We start from the raw sequence: 21,445 nt of genomic DNA on the forward strand, positions 1-21,445 counted from the left end.
AAAAATAAGTTCCAGAATAAACGAAACATGTGCAATTAGTCATTGCTGTGTGTATATGAACTTTGATTATTAGTAAAAATTATATTTGACTGTTAAAATCTCATTGATATAATGGATGATCAAATGTCGCCAAATGCATATAAATAGATAGTGACAAACCTAAAACAATAAGAAGTGAAACCAAAATTACATAATTGAACCGATGCATGCTTAATAATACAGCATATATATAATTATAAGTAAAAATGAGATTGCAGCCTCTCAAATATCATTATATTTTCGGAAATTTTCATTTTTTATTCAATTTTCTTCAACAGCATTTTAAAAAGAAACATACGTTACCATTATTTAAGAGCCAATCCATTCAAAGAAGAATCCAAACAAGAAAGAAAATTAACATGTGTGTAACTCTGATATATTAACCACCAATTATGGCGGGTTAAACGGTTTTGTGTCATTTTTTAACCCACTTTCAATGTAAAAATGAAACATACGTTACAGAAACATACGTTATCAACTTTTTAAAGTAAGTTTATCAAAAGGGAAATTGAAGTCAGAAAGCATGTATATCAGCAACATTAACTTCTATTTGACGTTAGTAAGTAAATTTTGTTAACTTTGGTCGAGTTTTAACTTGTTTAAGTAACGACAGTGAAACAAACGTTACTTTTATCAAACAGACTTTATATTGTTTACACATGCATATATAAAAACATAAAATCGCATTTTTATGACAATAGAATGATGTACATTTGATTCCTAAATAAAAAAGTCGATTTTACATGTAAGTTTCAATTCCGTGATAAAGTTCATAAATAAGCGAGTGTGAAACATACGTTACTCCAACTTACAATTCAACATTTTTTTTTTAAATTAAAGATAAAGTTGGGATTAACATGCCTGTTAGTAACGGTTACCTTGTATTAGATGTAAGAAGATACAAAATTGTTTTTACAAAGGAAAGATATGTTAATAATATGTTGATGTACCAGCAGAAATGTTAAAAATATATTACAAGATATTGATGTTCTCAGCAACAACTAATTCGTTTCTGCAAAGAGCTTACTGGCCGTATTTCATTCTATATATAATAATGTTAAAAAAAAATATCCATAAATATAAATTATTTTACAAAAAATAAAATTGTTTTCTCATCCTTTTACTTGCATTTGAATAAAATGAAACATACGTGACATCCTATATGGGGATAAATACAGAACTGCTTAGCAATAAATTTTCCAAATATTAAGAAAGTGGAAAGTTGAATGTTTTGAAAAAAAAATTGCTAATACAACATTTGTGTATGCATTCGACCTCTCATATATTATTTATGATATATGTCCTTTGAATGAAGACATAAAATAATCATTTCCAAAATTGACTATTTTTGCTTTCTACGAATATTTCACTTTGAAGAAATTGACTGAAAATTAGCAAGGTACCCAACTTCCTTGAATTTTCCTGGGTTAGAAAGGCCCTCTAGAAAGAGAATTTACAGATTTTGATATATTTTACAGACATTTGTTATTAATATACAGCCAATATGTTACATTATTAGATCTGAAATCTACGTTACCGAAGAAATACAGTGTCATTACCGAAATAAATGCCATCCTGTTATATCATAGTTTCTTGTTCAAAATATTTCTGGCAAACTTGCAAAATACCCTAAACTTTTACTTCAGCGATAAAAAATGACACAATGACAACATCAAATTTTTAATATTTTTCAACCTCAAATGCTTTATTTTATTGAGAATGGGCGATCATATATTCCTGAGAAACATCGGCGATTTGGAAATTTTTAAGGGAAACAATGACCAACTTTTAGGGAGTAATTTTATTGATAATGTAAAAACATCCAATACTCTTATTGGTATCATTGAAAAATGTATTGGCACAAATTTCACTTTCAACAAAAACTATGCAAGTATTTGCAAAAATAGGATTTTAAAGCGGCCACCGGGATTTCCTTTCCGAAATCAAGAAAATACTTATCCGTAGCACATATGTACAATCTTTAATACGGTATTTTCAGCATGAATAAAAACTTTTTGCACTTGTTCATTATCCCTCATGTACAGACTCAATCAAACCGAGTCTGCAATTCTTATGTAATTTTGTAGTGATTAATGCTTCCGAGGGATCATTTTGTTTCCAGATTTTAATACTTCACAAGTGCCGTGTGGCAGTTGTAAAAAGTTGCCCCGTACTTCACTTCAGTGTTTTTCTGGTCATTCGGGATCATTGATGCCAGCGCTATTAAGTGTTTAGAATTGAGTACCGTGCAAGCCGGTGCTAGGGGGCGTGTCACTTACGTGTCACATTGAAGGTTCCATGATAATCGTCACTTGTTCATTATCCCTCATGTGCAGACTCAATCAAACCGAATCTGCAATTCTTATGTAATTTTCCGCCGCCTTTCCTTGATGATCTTGTTTATTATCAAAATTGACCAAGAAATAAAAAAAGTAAGTAGGGGGCGCCATGTTTTTTTCTTACTGAATTTCAGAGTGTGTTTTTTTTTTTGCTTGGGGATCATATGCCGTTTTTCATGGTATGGCACTTACGTGTCACATTGCAGGTTCCATGATAATCGCCATATTAACACGGATGTTTCAAAATTGTACCAGTTCATGTTGAATTCTGCTTAAGCCGGTGCTAGGGGCGTGGACGATAACTTGCTCTTTCCATTACCGTCCATGAGCAGGCTCAATCAAACGGGGCCTACAACATTCTCAATTTTGTCGTTTTGAGCGTTCTTTAGGGATTCTTATTTTCTCTATTTTACAAAAAGTAACATGATACACTTTTTAACGAAAGTTAATTCAGTTTGATTTAATTCATTTTTATTTTTAGGCATTATATAATTATATATCATAAATCGTATGGAGCACACTTTTATTTCAATCCAAAATTATCAAAATATATTACGAACTTAAAAAAAAGTTTTGAGGGAACGCCGTGTTTTTCTTACCAATTCGAGAGTGTTATTTTCAGAGTAAAAAAAACCTAAAAATTCCATACATCTATTTAATTCATTTTTATTTCCGAGGCACTCATAGAAAGCTTATGGAGTAATCTTTCATTTTATACCAATAATATTGGACTTTTTATAGAAATAAAAAAGTTAGAATGGACGCCGTGTTTTCCTTCACTTTATTGAGAAATAGGAGTGAGGCGACGGGTATTATACCTGTCCGTACATTTCCGTGATAGAAGATCGCAAATACTCAGAGAGAGGCGGGGCGTCATGCATGACTTAGAATCGTCTAACTTTGTGAATCTACTTTTGTCATTTTAAACATGTAACTGTGTAAACGTACTGTTGTAGTTCTACGACTGGAACACGTTTTATTAAATTATATTTTCTGCATTCGAGTTTTACATTTCATTTGTGTTTTTCGGGTACAGATGTATATCTACAAGTGTGTAAACATGCTTATGCATTATATGCAATGGTAGATACGAACTTGTAAATGTGTTGTTGTTCTCCATGTTATGTCAGTTGTTAAGATTTGCATGTAAACGTGTTATTTAAAAGCGGGTGCCTTCAATTAAAAGATTGGATTAAGAGGCATATCATTTGCTGTGCACGAATGCAATAAAAAATGCTAGACATGCATGTTCGCATTTTCAAAAGTAGTTTTCAAAAGGAACACATTACATGTCTGTATTTTGGCAACGATCGCCCTCCATAGTACTCTGCGATATTGAATGACTTCCAAATATACTGGTACAGGTATTCCAGTATTAATACTGCATAAGTTCGCAAGTATAGTACTGGTACTAAACATATATATATATACTATATTCCAATTTGATATTTGAAAATATTGATAATTGCTACATACTCTGTGTCTTTGTTAATGTTAATCAACCTGTTTTGACATCAAGCTAGGTAGATTCATTATGTTTTATAAACGCTATAGGTGGACATAATTTTAATATATAGCATCATTAAAAGTTGGTATTATTTATTTTAAGAAAGGATACATTTTTAACTTAAAGTAGGAAATGCATCTTCCAATACATAGTTTGTACATTCTTTTCATATTCAAATTAGATTTATTTCCTAAGAATTTCATAGATTTCAATAGAAACTATATATTTAATTTTATTCTACAATAAGATATTTTACTCAAAGATAAGCGTAGTATTTCTTAAAGCGCTATATCACTAGTTCTCCTGCTTTTCAGATCTTAATTTATTACACATCTTGCACAATATCCCCTAAGTAAATTGTAACAATAACGCATCCTTGTATCATATTTTGGAGACCTTTCTGTTGTAAGAGTTGTGTCAGAGTTAAATCGTTTACATATACATGCACAGTGCGTTAAATGGAGTGCAGGTATTAGTTACCCGCACACAAAAGCATAACCATTGATTGGCCCATTTTTGTCTGGCGTTTACATAATGTGACGACAGAGAAAAAGGTAACGATAGAAATGTCATATTCAAATGCTCGTTGATTGGTTACTTTTCTCTTGTGGTTCATATTGTAACAACAGGGAACGTGTTTTTATTATTGCCTTTGATGCAAAAGAGGAAGAACATCAAAACACTCAGCAATCTGATTTATACTCGTGGGCCCCTTGTATAAATCAAATAGCCTCGTGTTTCGAATCTCTTACTATTACTTAAAAACATTTTCAAGGAAAATGTAGTACAATGAAAAGTCGCATGTTCGCATGGACATTTAAAGCATCTCCAGTGGTAAAAGCAATTTACTATATACTTATATCATATTTCATATCACCCGATTACAAGTAATCCCGCATCAGCAGAAAAATATGTAAGTATTGACAATATCTATTTCTAAAATATTTCCAAGATATGGAACTTTTTGTGTAATAATTTAAAAAAAAATATAATTATATATTCTTTAGGATTTACACTTTGAACAGTCTTAATTAGATTCTACATGATTGTACGTAAATTCTTAAAAGATTATTGGTTCATGCATCTATGTGCAACTTAATGTTATGGAGAGAATAGTCTGCAATTCATTTTATTCATGATTTGTTCTCCCTTTGTATATTACATGTATATGTAAGTGTTTATTAAGTGAAATTTTAACAGTCAAAAACCCAAAACGAAGTGACCCGTAGGGAGTGACCATCATATCGTAAATATGATGCTCAAATTAAGATCTATCAATTTTGTAAAATCCAAAAAGCATTATTTATAAATATATTACCGAATCTAACATTTCATGTAAATAAAGGGAGGTAATAAAAAAAATATTTTATAAAGTCTAAGACAATTTTTTAAATAAGAAATGAATGCATATATTTTAATGATTACATATAATATTAACAAATATTTGCAGTACATATTTTACATATTCTTCGATGTTTGAAAATTGTTTTATAAGCATAATTATATACATGTACATATTAATAATTTTACGTGTGGTATACAACCTATATATATATTATTGTTATATTATTACCAAATATTTGCAGTACATATTTTACATATTCATCGATGTTTGAAAATTGTTTTATAAGCATAATTATATACATGTACATATTAATAATTTTACGTGTGGTATACAACCTATATATATATTGAAATTTTCTTCTTATTAAATTGACCTGTTATAAAAGACGGTAACTGCTATAAACGTCTTGGCCATTTTTAAAGTAAGTGCATTTTAACAATTAAATTTTAGTACTTAAACTTAGTATGGGATTGCCCCCATCTTCCTCCCATGGCAGAGGTTTTACGTAGAGACTTCCCTGTCATGGGGGATATGGTATGCACATAACACATGTACGGATATAACAATAAGTAAAGAAACATCAGCTCCCCTATTATAAGGTTATAAATGAAGTATATTGCTCGCCCATATGGTCTCTTTCCGGTGGCGAGGGTAAATAAACGCAAACACACACACACACGCACGCGCGCACGCACGCACGCACGCACACACACACACACACACACACACACACACACACTCACACACACACACACAACCTCAATTACAGCATACAGGATCTTTAACACTAGTTAAATTCTTATGAATTATCAAGCTCTGGAACACAAAGTGGTGTAGTCGTTGTCTATCACAATATTCGGATTTCGATGGTTCGAACCCATCGATTTTTTTAAGTAAATTTCAGTCCAAGGCAATTCGAATAATCGGGGTTGGACTATACTATGCTCCTCTTTGAATAAAATATTTTTATTGCAGAAATTTGTTGAAATCTATAAAATCCTGCTGAATATGTCTTATTCAAATAAAATAATGTACAAACTATTTTTAATGGGAATCTGCGTTCCTTATGACGGGTCAAGTAAAGTTGGCCCTTTCTAAAAAAAACTAAAAAACCTGCCAGTTATTTGAATTGCACTATATAGTCATTACTTATTGTGTGTAGGATTTAAAGCATAACATATCCACTTTGTGTGAAGTCAAATCATGTTTATTTTATATTTACAAAAACGACTGTGTAGCAATTTTCAATATTTTCAAATATCAAAGTATATCTTTAATGTAATTTCTGTGCAAAGACCATGCATAAGACTAGGTTTATGTTTTTGTATATTTCACAAGAGTATTTCATAAAACTTAACAAATATCTGGCGCCGTACACAAGCTACCTAAAATGAGATATTGTGTATGATATTATATGTTATAACACGGACTGTAATTAAAGTCTGTTGTAATTATAGATTGTAATAGAAAAAAAGAAGAAATAGATTGGCGAGTTCATTTAAGTGTACGAAAATTTGTCATTTATGTATGTATAAATATTTTTAATTTGATTTATTTCTAAAAGAATAAAGTGATCACTTTACCAGTGACATATTTATGATCCAATAATTTTATAAAGTATAAACTTTAAGCACTATTTGTGATAGAGGATTAGTTCAATGTCGTTATACGGGCTAAATTACACATCTTAGACATACTTTACGTCCGTTTTATGATAACAAATAACATAAAATCCTGTTTTAAAAGCCATAAATCATTTCAAGAACCGTATAATTAGGTAAATTTAACATGTTGTAAACTCTTGATTTAACATGGAGGTTATTTAAGAGTACCACATAAGAAGGGATAAATTAAATGCCATGTCTCCGAGGCCTCTTCATAGTGGTAAACAAATATTTAATGTTTTTTAACGGTCATAATATAAGAGCCAATATAACATCTTCACATTATATTATGTCAGTTTAGAGCAATTTTTAATTATAACTAGAAAACATATTTCACTAAACACATGGTTGCCTATCTACGGAAAAGTATACTGACCCCTTTTATATATTTTATATGACTTAAAGAAAAAAACAGATTTTGTAAAATACATACATTTGTATCTTTAAAAAACCTTGACAGGTTATATGATATATAAAATAGATCTTAAAGAGTTCTATTTCAAAACATAATTATTTATCTAATAAGGTAACTAAGAATAAGTTAAGTTTTCGTCTTATACTTACTACTTAATAAATCAAATGTTATTCTTTTGTTTACAGTTCATCATACAAATATTCATTCCTTTTTTCATATACATTGATCAAACAAATTGTTTATCAAAATAACTTCTACAGCAGGCCTCCAGAAAACACTAATACGATATTTTTCACAATGGTAGATACGAGTATATTTAAATAATTGTATTCTCAATGATTATTTTAGGTCGAATGGTTCATTTGTTTTCATAAGTTTCAACTATATAGCGTGAACTAAACAAATGAAATATATCTTCCCTTAGCAACCAAAGAAGTGTCCTCTGCTTCCTACTTCCACTACTTCTACTACTCCTTCTATCACCAACACCACTACTACTACTACTACTACGACGACGACGACGACGACGACGACGAAGAAACCAACTTGTACAGTCCCGCCCCACAATAACCACAATCATTACGAGAGTGACGGTTATTCCTTATTACGCGCGTATAGACACATCCAGCTCTGCTTAGACACCACCTCGAACCGTCCAGAAAGCATAACAAATTAAAATCATGTTGAACTATTGTTTTGTTTTGTTTGTTTGTTTGTTTGATTGGCTTTTACGTCACACCGACACAGTATAAATCATACGGCGACGTTCAAGCTTAATTTACTGATGGAGGAAGACCTCATGTGAGCTTCCGTGCATTATTTCAGGCACGGACTGGCACCTGAGTAGAATCACCGGCGTTCCGTAAGCTAGCTAGATAGATTTCTCACATGAAAGTCCCTATCGGGATTCGAACCCACAGCGGTGAGGGGCAAGTTGTTTGAAGACAACAACCTTAACCACTGGGCCCCGGACGCTTCGGCTATTGGGTAATGTATTGTTACAGCATGCATGTTATAAATCCCTAGAATACTTACTTATTCAAATACCATTATAAAATGAGTAAGAAATATGGAACACCATAACTGCCTCATGTTCTTACATTTCGTTTTATCTTCCCTAGAAAGCGTCCTATAATGTCAAATATAAGTGTTGTGTTGTCCAATTTTTTGACTTGTCTAAGCATTGCCTTATTATTGCAGCTATGACGTTCCATAAGTAACGTCTGTATATATTGAAGACGGGAGTATAATTATCAAAAAGACGCAATAAAGCCGCGTTTGCAGTTCTGCTATACTTCATAGGATAATGCATTTATAAAATTTTGACAACTAGTCCTCTGTGTTCAATTTTACAATTTGTGGCATTGGTATTCCCGGTTTTCAGTTGTTGTTGTTGTTGTTGTTTAGGATATCAAGGCCACACTGAAATTGTATAAAAAAAGACAGTATGGAGTTTGGTTCTCAGCCAATTCTAAAAGCAAATGTGAATTAGCTCTATACTTGGTGATCGTACGACCGTTGATAAGACGAGCCCCAGAGTATTAACCCTTAGCATGCTGGGAAAGTTGTCGTCTGCAAAAATGTCGTCTGCTATATGTAAGATTTTATTCAATTTTCTAAAAAATAACTGAATGTAAACCAGATTGGAGCAGGACAAAGCGGTAAGTCACTGGGCGTATAATATAGCATCAAGCGGTTAGTCACCGGGCGTCTAATATAGCACCAAGCGGTAGTTCACTGGGCATTTGATATAGGACCAAGCAGTTAGTCATTTTGCGTCTTATTTAGGACCAAGCTGTAAGTCACTGGGCGTCTGATATAAGACCAAGCGGTTAGTCACTGGGCGTCTTATATGGCACAAAGCGGTAAGTCACTGGGCGTCTGATTTATGACCAAGCAATAAGGCACTGGGCGTCTGATATAGGACCAAGCGGTTAGTCACTGGGCGTCTAATATAGCACCAAACGGTTAGTCACTGGGCGTCTTATATAGGACCAAGTGGTAGGTCACTGGGCGTCTGATATAGGACCAAGCGGTTAGTCACTTGGCGTTTGATATAGCATTAAGGGGTTAGTCACTGGGCGTCTGATATAGGACCAAGCGGTTAGTCACTGGGCGTCTGATATAGGACCAAGCGGTAAGTCACTGGGCGTCTGATATAGGACCAACCGGAAAGTCACTGGGCGTCTGATTTAGGACCAAGCGGTAAGTCACTGTGCGTCTGATATAGGACCAAGCGGTAAGTCTCTTGGCGTTTGATTTGGGACCAAGCGGCAAGTCACTGGTCGTCTGATATAGGACCAAGCGGTAGGTCACTTGGCGTCTGATATAGGACGTCCAAGCGGTTAGTCACTGAGCGCCTGATATAGGACCAAGCGGTAAGTCACTGGGCGTCTGATATAGGACCAACCGGAAAGTCACTGTGCGTCTGATATAGGACCAAGCGTAAGTTACTGGGCGTCTGATATAGGACCAAGCGGTAAGTCACTGGGCGTCTGATATAGGACCAAGCGCTAAGTTACTTGGCGTTTGATATAGGACCAAGCGGTAAGTCACTGGGCGTCTGATATAGGACCAAGCGGTAAATCACTTGGCGTCTGATATAGGACCAAGCGGTAAGTCACTTGGCGTTTGATATAGGACCAAGCGATAAGTCACTTGGCGTCTGATAAAGGACCAAGCGGTTAGTCACTTGGCGTCTGATAAAGGACCAACCGGAAAGTCACTGGGCGTCTGATATAGGACCAAGCGGTAAGTTACTGGGCGTCTGATATAGGACCAAGCGGTAAGTCACTTGGCGTCTAATATAGCACCAAGCGGTACGTCAATTGGCGTCTGATATAGCACCAAGCGGTAAGTCAATGGGCGTCTGATATGGTACTGTTAGCTGCTATACAACAGATATATAGCTTTAGTCACTTCAACTAATTTATCTACATATTTTTCAAATTGAATAACTAAACAATACCTGTGAAAATAGATTGAAGTTGATGTCCAATCATTTTATTGCATGTAATTGATTAAAATGTTAAAATTTGAGAATCTGCTATAAAAGAATTAAGTAAAAGTTATCAACATTCTTGTAAACAAATCAATGGTATTATGCTGAATAAATATATGTTCAAAGTTGACTTTGAGAATTATAATCTGTTGATAAATTATTGTGTTCCTTTTTAAGTTTGGATCGTTAAGTAAAAAATGCATTTGGAAACGGGAACCAAAATTATTTTAAGGCGTAGTCGGTTTGCAAGAATTACGTATTCATCCGTCAGTCATGAATTTATTTCTTGACAACTTCATTTCATTTTCTGAATAAAACGAAAAGGTATATAATAAAAGGAAAATCATGTTGTAGAAGCTTTCTTAGACTATATATTTTTCTACTCGCAACGTTGGAAAATTGATATCTCGCTCGACCATCGGTCTCTCGAGATATCAATTTTCCACCGCTGCTCAGCCTCAGAAACCTACTACAACATAATATTCCAAATTTATTTCATGCTTTCCAGTGTTTTATAGAAATATATCAGATGATTTTATTCTGATAAACCACTAGTGGAATTTATAAATTATAATTATCACTGTAGCCGAACTATACCTGAATGCGATGAAAAAAAATCAAAACTAAATGGAATAAAAGGCAGAAATTAATGCTGTCATACGTAAATATGCTTCTCTAGGAAAAGACAATCGATGTTATCATACATCATGTTAAAAAATGTAACAAAATGAGAGAAATTTAACAGACCTTCGTTTCAAAATTGATGATGTGACATCATTACATCATGACTTCACAAAGAAGAAGAAATAAAGAAGTTAGTGGGCGGTGCCGTGTTTTCCTTCAGTTTTATTGAGTGAAACGGGTTTTATACCTCGCCATCATTAAAAATCCAAGGGAAACGACTCTGGCAATGTACAAAATATAAAAATCCCAATTACTGCCCCTGTTACATATGATTATGAACGAAATAGTGATACACGTATGATCAATGTGCTACCTCTATCATTTTGATATTGTACAAGAAATAAGAACTATTTAGTATATGTAGGATACACGGGCAAAAACTCCGTGGAATCATGATCTTGCAGCTCCTTGATTATTTCGAACGGATGGCACGGTTTGTATCATATTTTATTGTATATTTATAAATGAAATTTTGAGACATATAAGAGAATTGAAATGCGTATTTTCAATTTCCCGTATTTTCACTATAAAACATAATTTTTCACTGCAGTGAAACATATATTTTTCGTATTTTCAGTGGTGACTTGCCGGACTACTTTTTTCTAAATTCAGACAGAAGACAAAATTCAAGGGGAAATCTTTCAAATTGTAATGTTGAAAAGAGAAAAATGTATATAAAAAACAGAAAATTCATTTTTTTATAAAAAAAAAAAACAGGAATTATATTCATATACTGGTATGAAAATTATCATATTTCACTCGTGGCTATCGCCACTCATGAATTTTTTTTATACCACTAGAAAAAAATTGAATATCCTCTATTATATAAGTTAAAAAGATTTTTGACAGGTTATATGGCCCTATATAAACGGTTGTCTATGTTAGCCTTCAGTCCGTTGAGGTGTTAAAGGGTGATAGCCTACAGTCCGCTGTGGTATTAAAGGGTGATAGTCTACAGTCCGCTGTGGTATTAAAGGGGCGATGTCCTATAGTCCGCAGTGGTATTAAAGGGCGATAGCCTACTTCCTGCTTTGGTATCATAGGGTGATAGCCTACTTCCCGTTGTGGTATTAAAGGGCGATAGCCTAGTTCCTGCTGTGGTATTAAAGGGCGATAGCCTACTTCCTGCTTTGGTATTAAAGGGCGATAGCCTAGTTCCTGCTGTGGTATTAAAGGGCGATAGCCTACTTCCTGCTGTGGTATTAAAGGGCGATAGCCTACTTCCTGCTTTGGTATCAAAGGGTGATAGCCTACTTCCTGCTTTGGTATTAAAGGGCGATAGCCTTCTTCCCGTTGATGTATTAAAGGGCGATAGCCTACTTCCTGCTGTGGTATTAAAGGGCGATAGCCTACTTCCTGCTTTGGTATCAAAGGGTGATAGCCTACTTCCCGTTGTGGTATTAAAGGGCGATAGCCTAGTTCCTGCTGTGGTATTAAAGGGCGATAGCCTACTTCCTGCTTTGGTATTAAAGGGCGATAGCCTAGTTCCTGCTGTGGTATTAAAGGGCGATAGCCTACTTCCTGCTGTGGTATTAAAGGGCGATAGCCTACTTCCTGCTTTGGTATCAAAGGGTGATAGCCTACTTCCCGTTGTGGTATTAAAGGGCGATAGCCTACTTCCTGCTTTGGTATTAGAGGGCGATAGCCTACTTCCCTTTGTGGTATTAAAGGGCGATAGCCTACTTCCTGCTGTGGTATTAAAGGGCGATAGCCTACTTCCCGTTGTGGTATTAAAGGGCGATAGCCTACTTCCCGTTGTGGTATTAAAGGGCGATAGCCTACTTCCCGTTGTGGTATTAAAGGGCGATAGCCTACTTCCTGCTGTGGTATTAAAGGGCGATAGCCTACTTCCTGCTTTGGTATTAAAGGGTGATAGCCTACTTCCTGCTGTGGTATTAAAGGGCGATAGCCTTCTTCCCGTTGTGGTATTAAAGGGCGATAGCCTACTTCCCGTTGTGGTATTAAAGGGCGATAGCCTACTTCCTGCTGTGGTATCAAAGGGTGATAGCCTACTTCCCGTTGTGGTATTAAAGGGCGATAGCCTACTTCCCGTTGTGGTATTAAAGGGCGATAGCCTACTTCCTGCTTTGGTATTAAAGGGCGATAGCCTACTTCCTGCTTTGGTATTAAAGGGCGATAGCCTACTTCCTGCTTTGGTATTAAAGGGCGATAGCCTACTTCCTGCTGTGGTATTAAAGGTCGATAGCCTACTTCCTGCTTTGGTATTAAAGGGCGATAGCCTATCTCCTGCTTTGGTATTAAAGGGCGATAGCCTACTTCCTGCTGTGGTATTAAAGGGCGATAGCCTACTTCCCGTTGTGGTATTAAAGGGCGATAGCCTACTTCCCGTTGTGGTATAAAAGGGCGATAGCCTACTTCCTGCTTTGGTATTAAAGGGCGATAGCCTACTTCCTGCTGTGGTATTAAAGGGCGATAGCCTACTTCCTGCTGTGGTATAAAAGGGTGATAGCCTTCTTCCCGTTGTGGTATTAAAGGGTGATAGCCTTCTTCCCGCTATGGTATTAAAGGGCGATAGCCTACTTCCTGCTTTGGTATTAAAGGGCGATAGCCTACTTCCTGCTTTGGTATCAAAGGGCGATAGCCTACTTCCTGCTGTGGTATTAAAGGGCGATAGCCTACTTCCTGCTGTGGTATCAAATGGTGATAGCCTACTTCCCGTTGTGGTATTAATGGGCGATAGCCTACTTCCCGTTATGGTATTAAAGGGCGATAGCCTATTTCCTGCTGTGGTATTAAAGGGCGATAGCCTACTTCCTGCTGTGGTATCAAAGGGTGATAGCCTACTTCCCGTTGTGGTATTTAAGGGTGATAGCCTACTTCCCGTTGTGGTATTAAAGGGCGATAGCCTACTTCCTGCTTTGGTATTAAAGGGCGATAGCCTACTTCCTGCTTTGGTATCAAAGGGTGATAGCCTACTTCCTGCTGTGGTATTAAAGGGCGATAGCCTACTTCCTGCTGTGGTATTAAAGGGCGATAGCCTACTTCCCGTTGTGGTATTAAAGGCCGCTGTGGTTTTAAAGGGTGATAGCCTTCAGTCCGGATAGTTACCGATCAGACTTATTCTCGTCTGGGAATGGCATAAAATAGCAGCAACTTTTTTATAAGAAAATAAATTATTCAGAAAAAAAACTCCACACTCAATACTTTTTTTTAGTTGGTCAACCAAGCTTATAATACTTTATTATTTTTATAGAAATTGTTTCAAAGAACGAATTCAATACCTCTTTTGCAAAAACATTTCATATGTTACTTTACTGTAATTCACTTGTTGTTTGAATCTCTATTACGCACTTACTGTTAATAGTATTTGTCTTTTAATGATTTTTTTTTTGTTTGATACAGACCCCAGATAAATGCATGCAAAAAATTATATATGTTTAAAAAAAATGCAATATGTACTTTTGCATAGTTAATTTGTTTATAGAACAGAACAGAAATTGTATTAAGACTAGTACAAAGTACATCATCTACAATACATTATATTTACTTATATTTTAGCTGCATGAAAATTTACAAACAAAATCTTGATATCTTTTTTAACGTTTTCAATGGTTTCATGATAATAAATAAGTAGATAAACAAATAAACAAACAAACAAACAAACAACATGCATATAGCTATGAAAAAAGATGTGCATTTATCGATACTTTTATAAATAATAAGTTATTGGAATGGAAACAAATCATTTGGAGAATGAACATTGATTCAATTTTAGACATTATTAGTTAAAAATGTAAATAACAATTGAATTTAATACCGGTATGTAACTTTGTTGTATATTTAACTTAGTGTGGTTAAAGAAACCTAACATGTCGATAGCATTATCAGTCTTGTTATCTGAGTCTTGATACAAAATGATATATTATAAAATAATATTGTTTGGAATTAAAATGACATTGTCCTGTAATTGATTAATATTTTTGATAATATAACTATACAATATCTGTTAATAGCTTTGTTTTAAACACATGCACGCACATCTTGCAGCAGTTGAGTTGTTATTTAAGACACAGCTGGCGCACAGAAAAGTTATACATTGTACTGTACAGTATATCAATGTTTGCATCAGGAAAAACGATATTTTGATAATATAAGCGTAAAATGTCAAAATTATCCCCTTTTAATAACCGGAATCATATGATATTCAATTTCTAGCGTAAGGTGGGGGATTATCATAATGTTTGTACGCTGGTCGTTTACCGGTATGTACGTTACATTTGTTCCCTTGGGGAGCAGGAATCACTGGGGGAGCCGATGGCGATATTATACCATTCGTTCCAGTATTAGGACGGAGCATTTCCGGTTCAACTGTAGACATGCGTGTTGGTGTTTGCATCATTTCCGGTCGAGTGCAAGCCACTGATCCATACAGATTGTCTGATTTGGAATCATATTCCTTCAGTATTTTAAAATAATCACCTTCTTCATTTTGTAGAATTACAATTCCGGGTTCAATTTCATGAGCATACACCGGTTTCATCATAAGTCGTTCATTTTCTTTCTTGTTTGACTGAGACTCGCTTGAGTTGTCGTTGCACCATTTACAAAGTGCGTATAGTGTAAGAATACAAAATCCAAACAACAAAATACCGAAGAGTAAATTACTCATCTTGAACATTTCTTGTCTAAAAATAAAATAAAGCCATTGTTACATTCATTATTTTGTATTTTTTATCATAAAAATGCTTGGAATTGCCGTTCAGACGGCTATCCAAAAATCATTTTAGTAAAATAGATTCAAATGATGTTTTTTAAGAGAAATATTTCATATCTTGTTTAGCCCGTAAGAGCCTACGCACATCGTACCTGAATATAGAATTTAATTTCTATAAATTTATGGGTAACCCGGCAAAAAAATGGCGGGGTCCCGTAGGCGCCAGTTTCGTCTTTTGAAGTCCATTCATGTGTTTTTTCATGTGTAAGTACATTCTTCATTTAGATTAAGGGTACATGTAGAAATGGTCAAATCTTGTTAACTGTTTATGTCATCGTCCAGGAACATTAGATTGAAATGTTTACGTTGGATTTTACGTTACACCAACACTGTCAAAATCTTTTGGTCACTTGTTAAAAAAGGCCTCAGTTGCCACTCCGGAAATTATTTGAGTAGTACCACGCCTACTAAACGGTGGCTCTTTTACATTTTGGTGATCTGTTTAAATGAGAGCCATCGACACATCCGTTGCAGAGCCCTCGATGAAAACAAGACTGAAAAAGGTAATAAATTTTAGTAAAAATATCAATTTAAAAAGATCATGCTTGTTTTTCAAAAATCGAAGAATGTCATGCCACGTAGAACATTTTTCTCATCATGTTGGGTGAAGTTTCGATAAGAAATACCCTAAAATGACGTTGCTAGAACTTTTACCAAATATAACCTTTTGGGTTTTCTTTTACGAGGATACATTTTTTTAGTGATTTCCCTACCGTAAAGTAGATGATGACCCACTTAATCGTGTATATAGAATTGTCCCAACCGCCTCTTTGGACCAACACAAAAAATAACTTACAGAACTTTCTTGAAAACCAAATAATCAAATATTTATTATTGTGATCGAGCCATCGACAAGGTGCTGGCGCCATCGGCAATGTGAATGAGCCCTCGAAAATGTGATGGAGCCAACACTATCATTAATTTTGTGATAACATGACGGAGTTTAACCGTTACTTAACATATACAATTTCGCATGCATCGTATCATTGGGTTGACGTATTGAATTAAAATACGCGATCTGATTATTCGAATTCATGAACATTGAAGTAAAACCTCTTTTTATAAAATATTAACATATTAGCACACAAAAATAGTTTTTTACTTTTAGTCAGTAAAATTTCAGTTTTTAATTTTGAAATTTATGAAACTTTCAGGTGGAATATCGACATGAATAAGGGGATACAAAAAAGATTTTCATGTGGTGTGTGTAGAAAGACGTACGCCAATAAGGCCATGGTTAAATTTCATATAAAAAAACTATCATGAGCAGGCGGCCTCTCGACTACAGAACTGTTTGGTACAATAATTGCATGTGTGGTTCTTCTTTATACTTTTTTCGCATCTTTGGAGGTGTCGTTTTAAGTTGCGTTCATAAGTAAAATGTTTCTCACACTTCCTACAATTCAGCTCATTGACATTGTGTTTTTTTTTTCGTATGTGGTCCGTCCTGTCTTTTTGTGTAGAATGAACTATTGCATTCTTTAATCGTGCACACAAGTTCCCTTTCTCGTGTATTTACACGATCAACGTGCCTTTTAAGAGAAGATGGTGTTGCGTATCGCCCATCACATATACCACATAATGTACTGGTCGCCGCCTGCTCATGATAGTTTTTATATGAAATTTAACCATGGCCTTATTGGCGTACGCCTTTCTACAAACATCACATGAAAATCTTTTTTGTATCCCCTTATTCGTGTCGAGATTCCACCTGAAATTTACATAAATTTCAAAATTAACAACTGAAATTTTACTGACTAAAAGTAAAAAAAACTATTTTTGTGTGCTAATCTGTTAATATTTCATACAAAGAGGTTTTACTTCAATTTTCATGAATTCGAATAATCAAATCGAGTATTTTAATTCAATATGTCAACCCAATGATACGATGCATGCGAAATTGTATATGATAATCAGTTAGGTATAATAACGGTTAAAATCCATCATATTATCACAAAATGAATGCTGGTGTTGGCTCCATCACATTTTCGAGGGCTCATTCACATTGCCGATGGCGCCAGCACCTTGTCGATGGCTCGATCACAATAATAAATATTTGATTATTTGGTTTTCAAGTAAGTTCTGTAAGTTATTTTTTTGTGTTGGTCCAGAGAGGAGGTTGGGACAATGCTATGTACACGAATACATGGGCCAGCATCTACTTTACGGTAGGGAAATCACTCAAAATGTGTATCCTCGTAAAAGAAAACCCAAAAGGTTATATTTTGTAAAAGTTCTAGCAACGTCATTTTAGGGTATTTTTTATCGAAACTTCACCCAACATGATGAGAAAAATGTTCTACGTGGCATGACATTCTTCGATTTTTGAAAAACAAGCATAATCTTTTTAAATTGATATTTTTACTAAAATTTATTACCCTTTTCAGCCTTGTTTTCATCGAGGGCTCTGCAACGGAAGTGTCGATGGCTCTCATTTAAACAGATCACCAAAATGTGAAAGAGCCACCGTTTAGAAGGCGTGAGTACCGCTTCCGACAATCTTAAGTCCCTGGCGAGATTTGGACCCACAGCGGTGTGGGGCAAGTGGTTTAATGTCAGCAACATTAACCTGACGGCCACTTACGCTGCTTAATACGAATGATATACATGAAGTTGTGTTAAAGTCTCGGATAGTAGTGACCGTATTATACCGGTATGTAGTTAATATAACATTAGGAAACGAACATTCTTTAAGTGTATAATCGTCATAGATAAATGGTATATTGCTGTTCTTGACCAATATAATTTTGTAAATGTAACCTACACTTAATATTTTTTAAAAAGCTGGTTTCTTACGTTTTAAAAGTGTTGTACAAGTTATTAAATACAAATAGTTTAACTTACTGTTGCGCTAGAAAACTTTCCGTATCCATACTGGATTGTAAATATTTTCAGAATAAAATAATAAAAAATTCTTTAATTTTAAACAAAGTAACAGTATTTATTAGTAAGTAAAAAAGCGTCTTTTATATGTATGATCCTGAAGTTGTTTACATTTCTCCATCGACAATTGTTATTCAGTTTTATAATACATGTAAATGCATTAATATAAAGTACGTAGTTAGTACAATATTGCACACATTTTCTTAAATCAATGAAGTTTTGTGGTAACACGTGTTATTGAATATAATTGATTTGAGATTTGCGTGACGGCATAGTGAACTATGTCATATAACTGTATAAAAATATATTACATATACAATGTAATATCATTTATATTACAGCACGTTTGTAACGTCGCTTTTCATAGGATAATCGTTAATTTTATATAAACTTTTCAGATTCCCGACTGCTGACATTTTATGAATTATTTAACCTTATATCTACGGTTGTTTGAAATATAACCCACGCCTGGTGACTCAAATTATATATGCAAACGATCGTTTAGGACCATGTAACCTGTCAAAAATCTTTATGAACAGAACAGAACAAATTTTTTTATACATGTATCTTGTTAATACAACAACAAATTAAATACCTACTGCACTAATGAGTGTATGTGTAGTGTTCTAAATAGAACCAACCCTTAAAGGGATTGTTTGATAACACAGACCCTAAGGATAGTTTCTAGCTTTTTATGTCTACTGTTCAAGTGTATTGTAAGAACTCACTACAAGTATCAGAGAGGCAGACCATGCGCATTATATTGGAGGCGGGGCATATCAGAACTGACATCAGCACGTTACAGTATGGAACTGGGGCCCGTATTATCAACGGTCGTACGACCGTTTTTATCATACGATTGTCGTACGTTAATCGTACGATAGTAGCTGTGTCTTATTAAACGTCGCAGGTTTTCTTAATCGTACGATTATCTTACGATAAAGGCGTTTTTACTACGATCGCCGAAAAGCAGACGTAGATCAAAGACAATGACCGCCATGCTTCAGGTAAGTGCTAAAAGGCCGAAGAAAAAACTCGACCGTTCAGGCATCGAAAGCACAGTTGGATAGCCCGAGTTGTCTACTACTACCAGAACGGGCTACACGACGACGTCTGCTACGACTAGGGTGACTACGACTTAGACTTCGCCGACTTCGATGAAAACTACAACGATGGCGACGACTTTGGTCACACCTAGAACAATGGCAAGAGCGGCAACTCCGATTATAACGACTGGGGCCATTTTCTTACCACATTCTGCAGGCAAAATAGTTCTTTAGTTTTTGATTGAACAATGTAAGTATATCGTACCGTACTCTTAATGTAGGCATCATGGGTACAGGATGGGGGGTCAAAGAAGATATCGAGACCGAGACGGAGAACAACTGTTCAAGATCCGCCAGATGAGGGAACCAGTTTATGGCTTAGCTTAAAACTGGAGTGAATTGTCCGATACGCATGTCTGAGATGCCGATTAGATAACAACTGACCGAAGCACCCTTGCTTCCGTGTGTCTGTCCGTATGGCTAATGTCAGTACACCGTGCACGTCCGCTTAATAAGATCCTTTATTTAGGCAGAAATACACATATCGCATTAATATATATATATATATAAAAAAAAAACACACAAAATCATTTATTTGTCTACCACTATAAATGCTATTTTAAATCAAGATTTTACAACATGTGGAATTTATCTTTTATACGGTTCTTGAAATGATTTATGGCTTTAAAACAAAATTTTATGTTATTTTTTATTATAGAACGCACATTAAACATGTGTATTGTGCGTATTTAAGTAAGATAATAAAACCTAACTAATTGCCCCCCAGTAAGTAAGTTTATATTTTATCATAAATATGACAATAGTGAAGTGACAACTTTATTTTACACAAAATAATCTAAATGGAAAAAGATATATAAAAATATTACAAGTAGACTAGTATGAAACATGTTATCAACTTAAATATGTTTAAATAAACAAGCGAGTTATGTTTTTACCTACTATAACCCCATAATCATACAACATCTATCTTAAAGCGTTTACCTCCAACAGTTTGTTAAGTTTTGATAAAATCTCTTGTCAAGTGTACAAATTACATGGTAGAACACAGTTTATGCAGAAATAACTTATAACTTGTCAAATATAAAAAAACCCGTACTGTGATACTAATGGGGTAAAAACTAAGACATAAAATTAGTATGTATACATGTACGTATACTGTTATATTGTATGACTGTGCATATTCAAAATTTCACATAAGATATAATTGTGAATATAAATATACTATAAACTACCGATATATTTTCTCTTAAGCAGGATTCTTAAGTCCTTTATGGTTTATCTCCCCCTCCCCCGCCCCTCCAAATATTTTTTTCAAGATATCGTTTTGTCAAGACTAAACTAGAAATATTATTCTGAGTTGGATGTAGATTTGGACCAAGAGCTTGTGTGCAAATTTTCAGATCATTTCTTCAACCAATTATTCCAAAAATCATCATTTACGTATATAGAGCACAATGACCCAAATGTACGCTTCTTACTCAAACCCTGATTAGAATCGCAGATAAAGCCGATTTTCTGGATAATTTTGAGCATATTTCAATATTATCCTTTGTAGATTTTTCTATTTTTAAGTGCTTCACTTGATCTAAGCAAGAATTTCAAATTTTAGGTTTTGAGGCGTTTTGGCCCCAGCTCCTTTAAACTGGAAATGAACATTTAATCATGGTTAAATAAGTACAATGTCTCGTTCCTCTAACATTTTATATTCATGATTTCTTTTTTGTATTCATGATTTTCTTTTTTGTTACCCTACTTTTAATGTCGTT

The 21,445-nt window shown here is 34.6% G+C and overlaps 2 protein-coding genes across 2 annotated transcripts; both read right to left on the minus strand.

The window, feature by feature from the left end:
• Positions 1 to 11,882: 11,882 nt before the first annotated feature.
• Positions 11,883 to 14,826, minus strand: LOC132728105 (uncharacterized). Its single transcript, XM_060713718.1, has 2 exons — positions 14,773 to 14,826; positions 11,883 to 13,508 (listed from the first exon to the last, which is right to left on the minus strand). Exons 1-2 carry the CDS (start codon positions 14,824 to 14,826, stop codon positions 11,883 to 11,885), a joined length of 1,680 nt encoding a protein of 559 aa, XP_060569701.1.
• LOC132728092 (uncharacterized) lies at positions 14,168 to 18,729 on the minus strand. Its single transcript, XM_060713703.1, has 2 exons — positions 18,574 to 18,729; positions 14,168 to 15,640 (listed from the first exon to the last, which is right to left on the minus strand). The coding sequence occupies exons 1-2, from the start codon at positions 18,600 to 18,602 to the stop codon at positions 15,160 to 15,162; spliced, it is 510 nt and encodes a 169-aa protein (XP_060569686.1). The 5' UTR covers positions 18,603 to 18,729; the 3' UTR covers positions 14,168 to 15,159.
• Positions 18,730 to 21,445: the final 2,716 nt, after the last annotated feature.

Source organism: Ruditapes philippinarum, unplaced genomic scaffold, assembly GCF_026571515.1.
Source record: "Ruditapes philippinarum isolate M1 unplaced genomic scaffold, ASM2657151v2 ctg5901_1_1_1_1, whole genome shotgun sequence".
NCBI classification, from domain to species: domain Eukaryota; kingdom Metazoa; phylum Mollusca; class Bivalvia; order Venerida; family Veneridae; genus Ruditapes; species Ruditapes philippinarum.

Coding starts and splice junctions, on each gene's coding strand:
- LOC132728092 (XM_060713703.1), bottom strand. CDS start 18,602: ATGGATACGGAAAGTTTTCTAGCGCAACA. Junction 15,641..18,573: donor GAAAGTTTTCTAGCGCAACA/GTAAGTTAAACT, acceptor TTTTATTTTTAG/ACAAGAAATGTTCAAGATGA.
- LOC132728105 (XM_060713718.1), bottom strand. CDS start 14,826: ATGTTAGGTTTCTTTAACCACACTAAGTTAAATATACAACAAAGTTAC. Junction 13,509..14,772: donor TACAACAAAGTTACATACCG/GTATTAAATTCA, acceptor TTAATACCATAG/CGGGAAGAAGGCTATCACCC.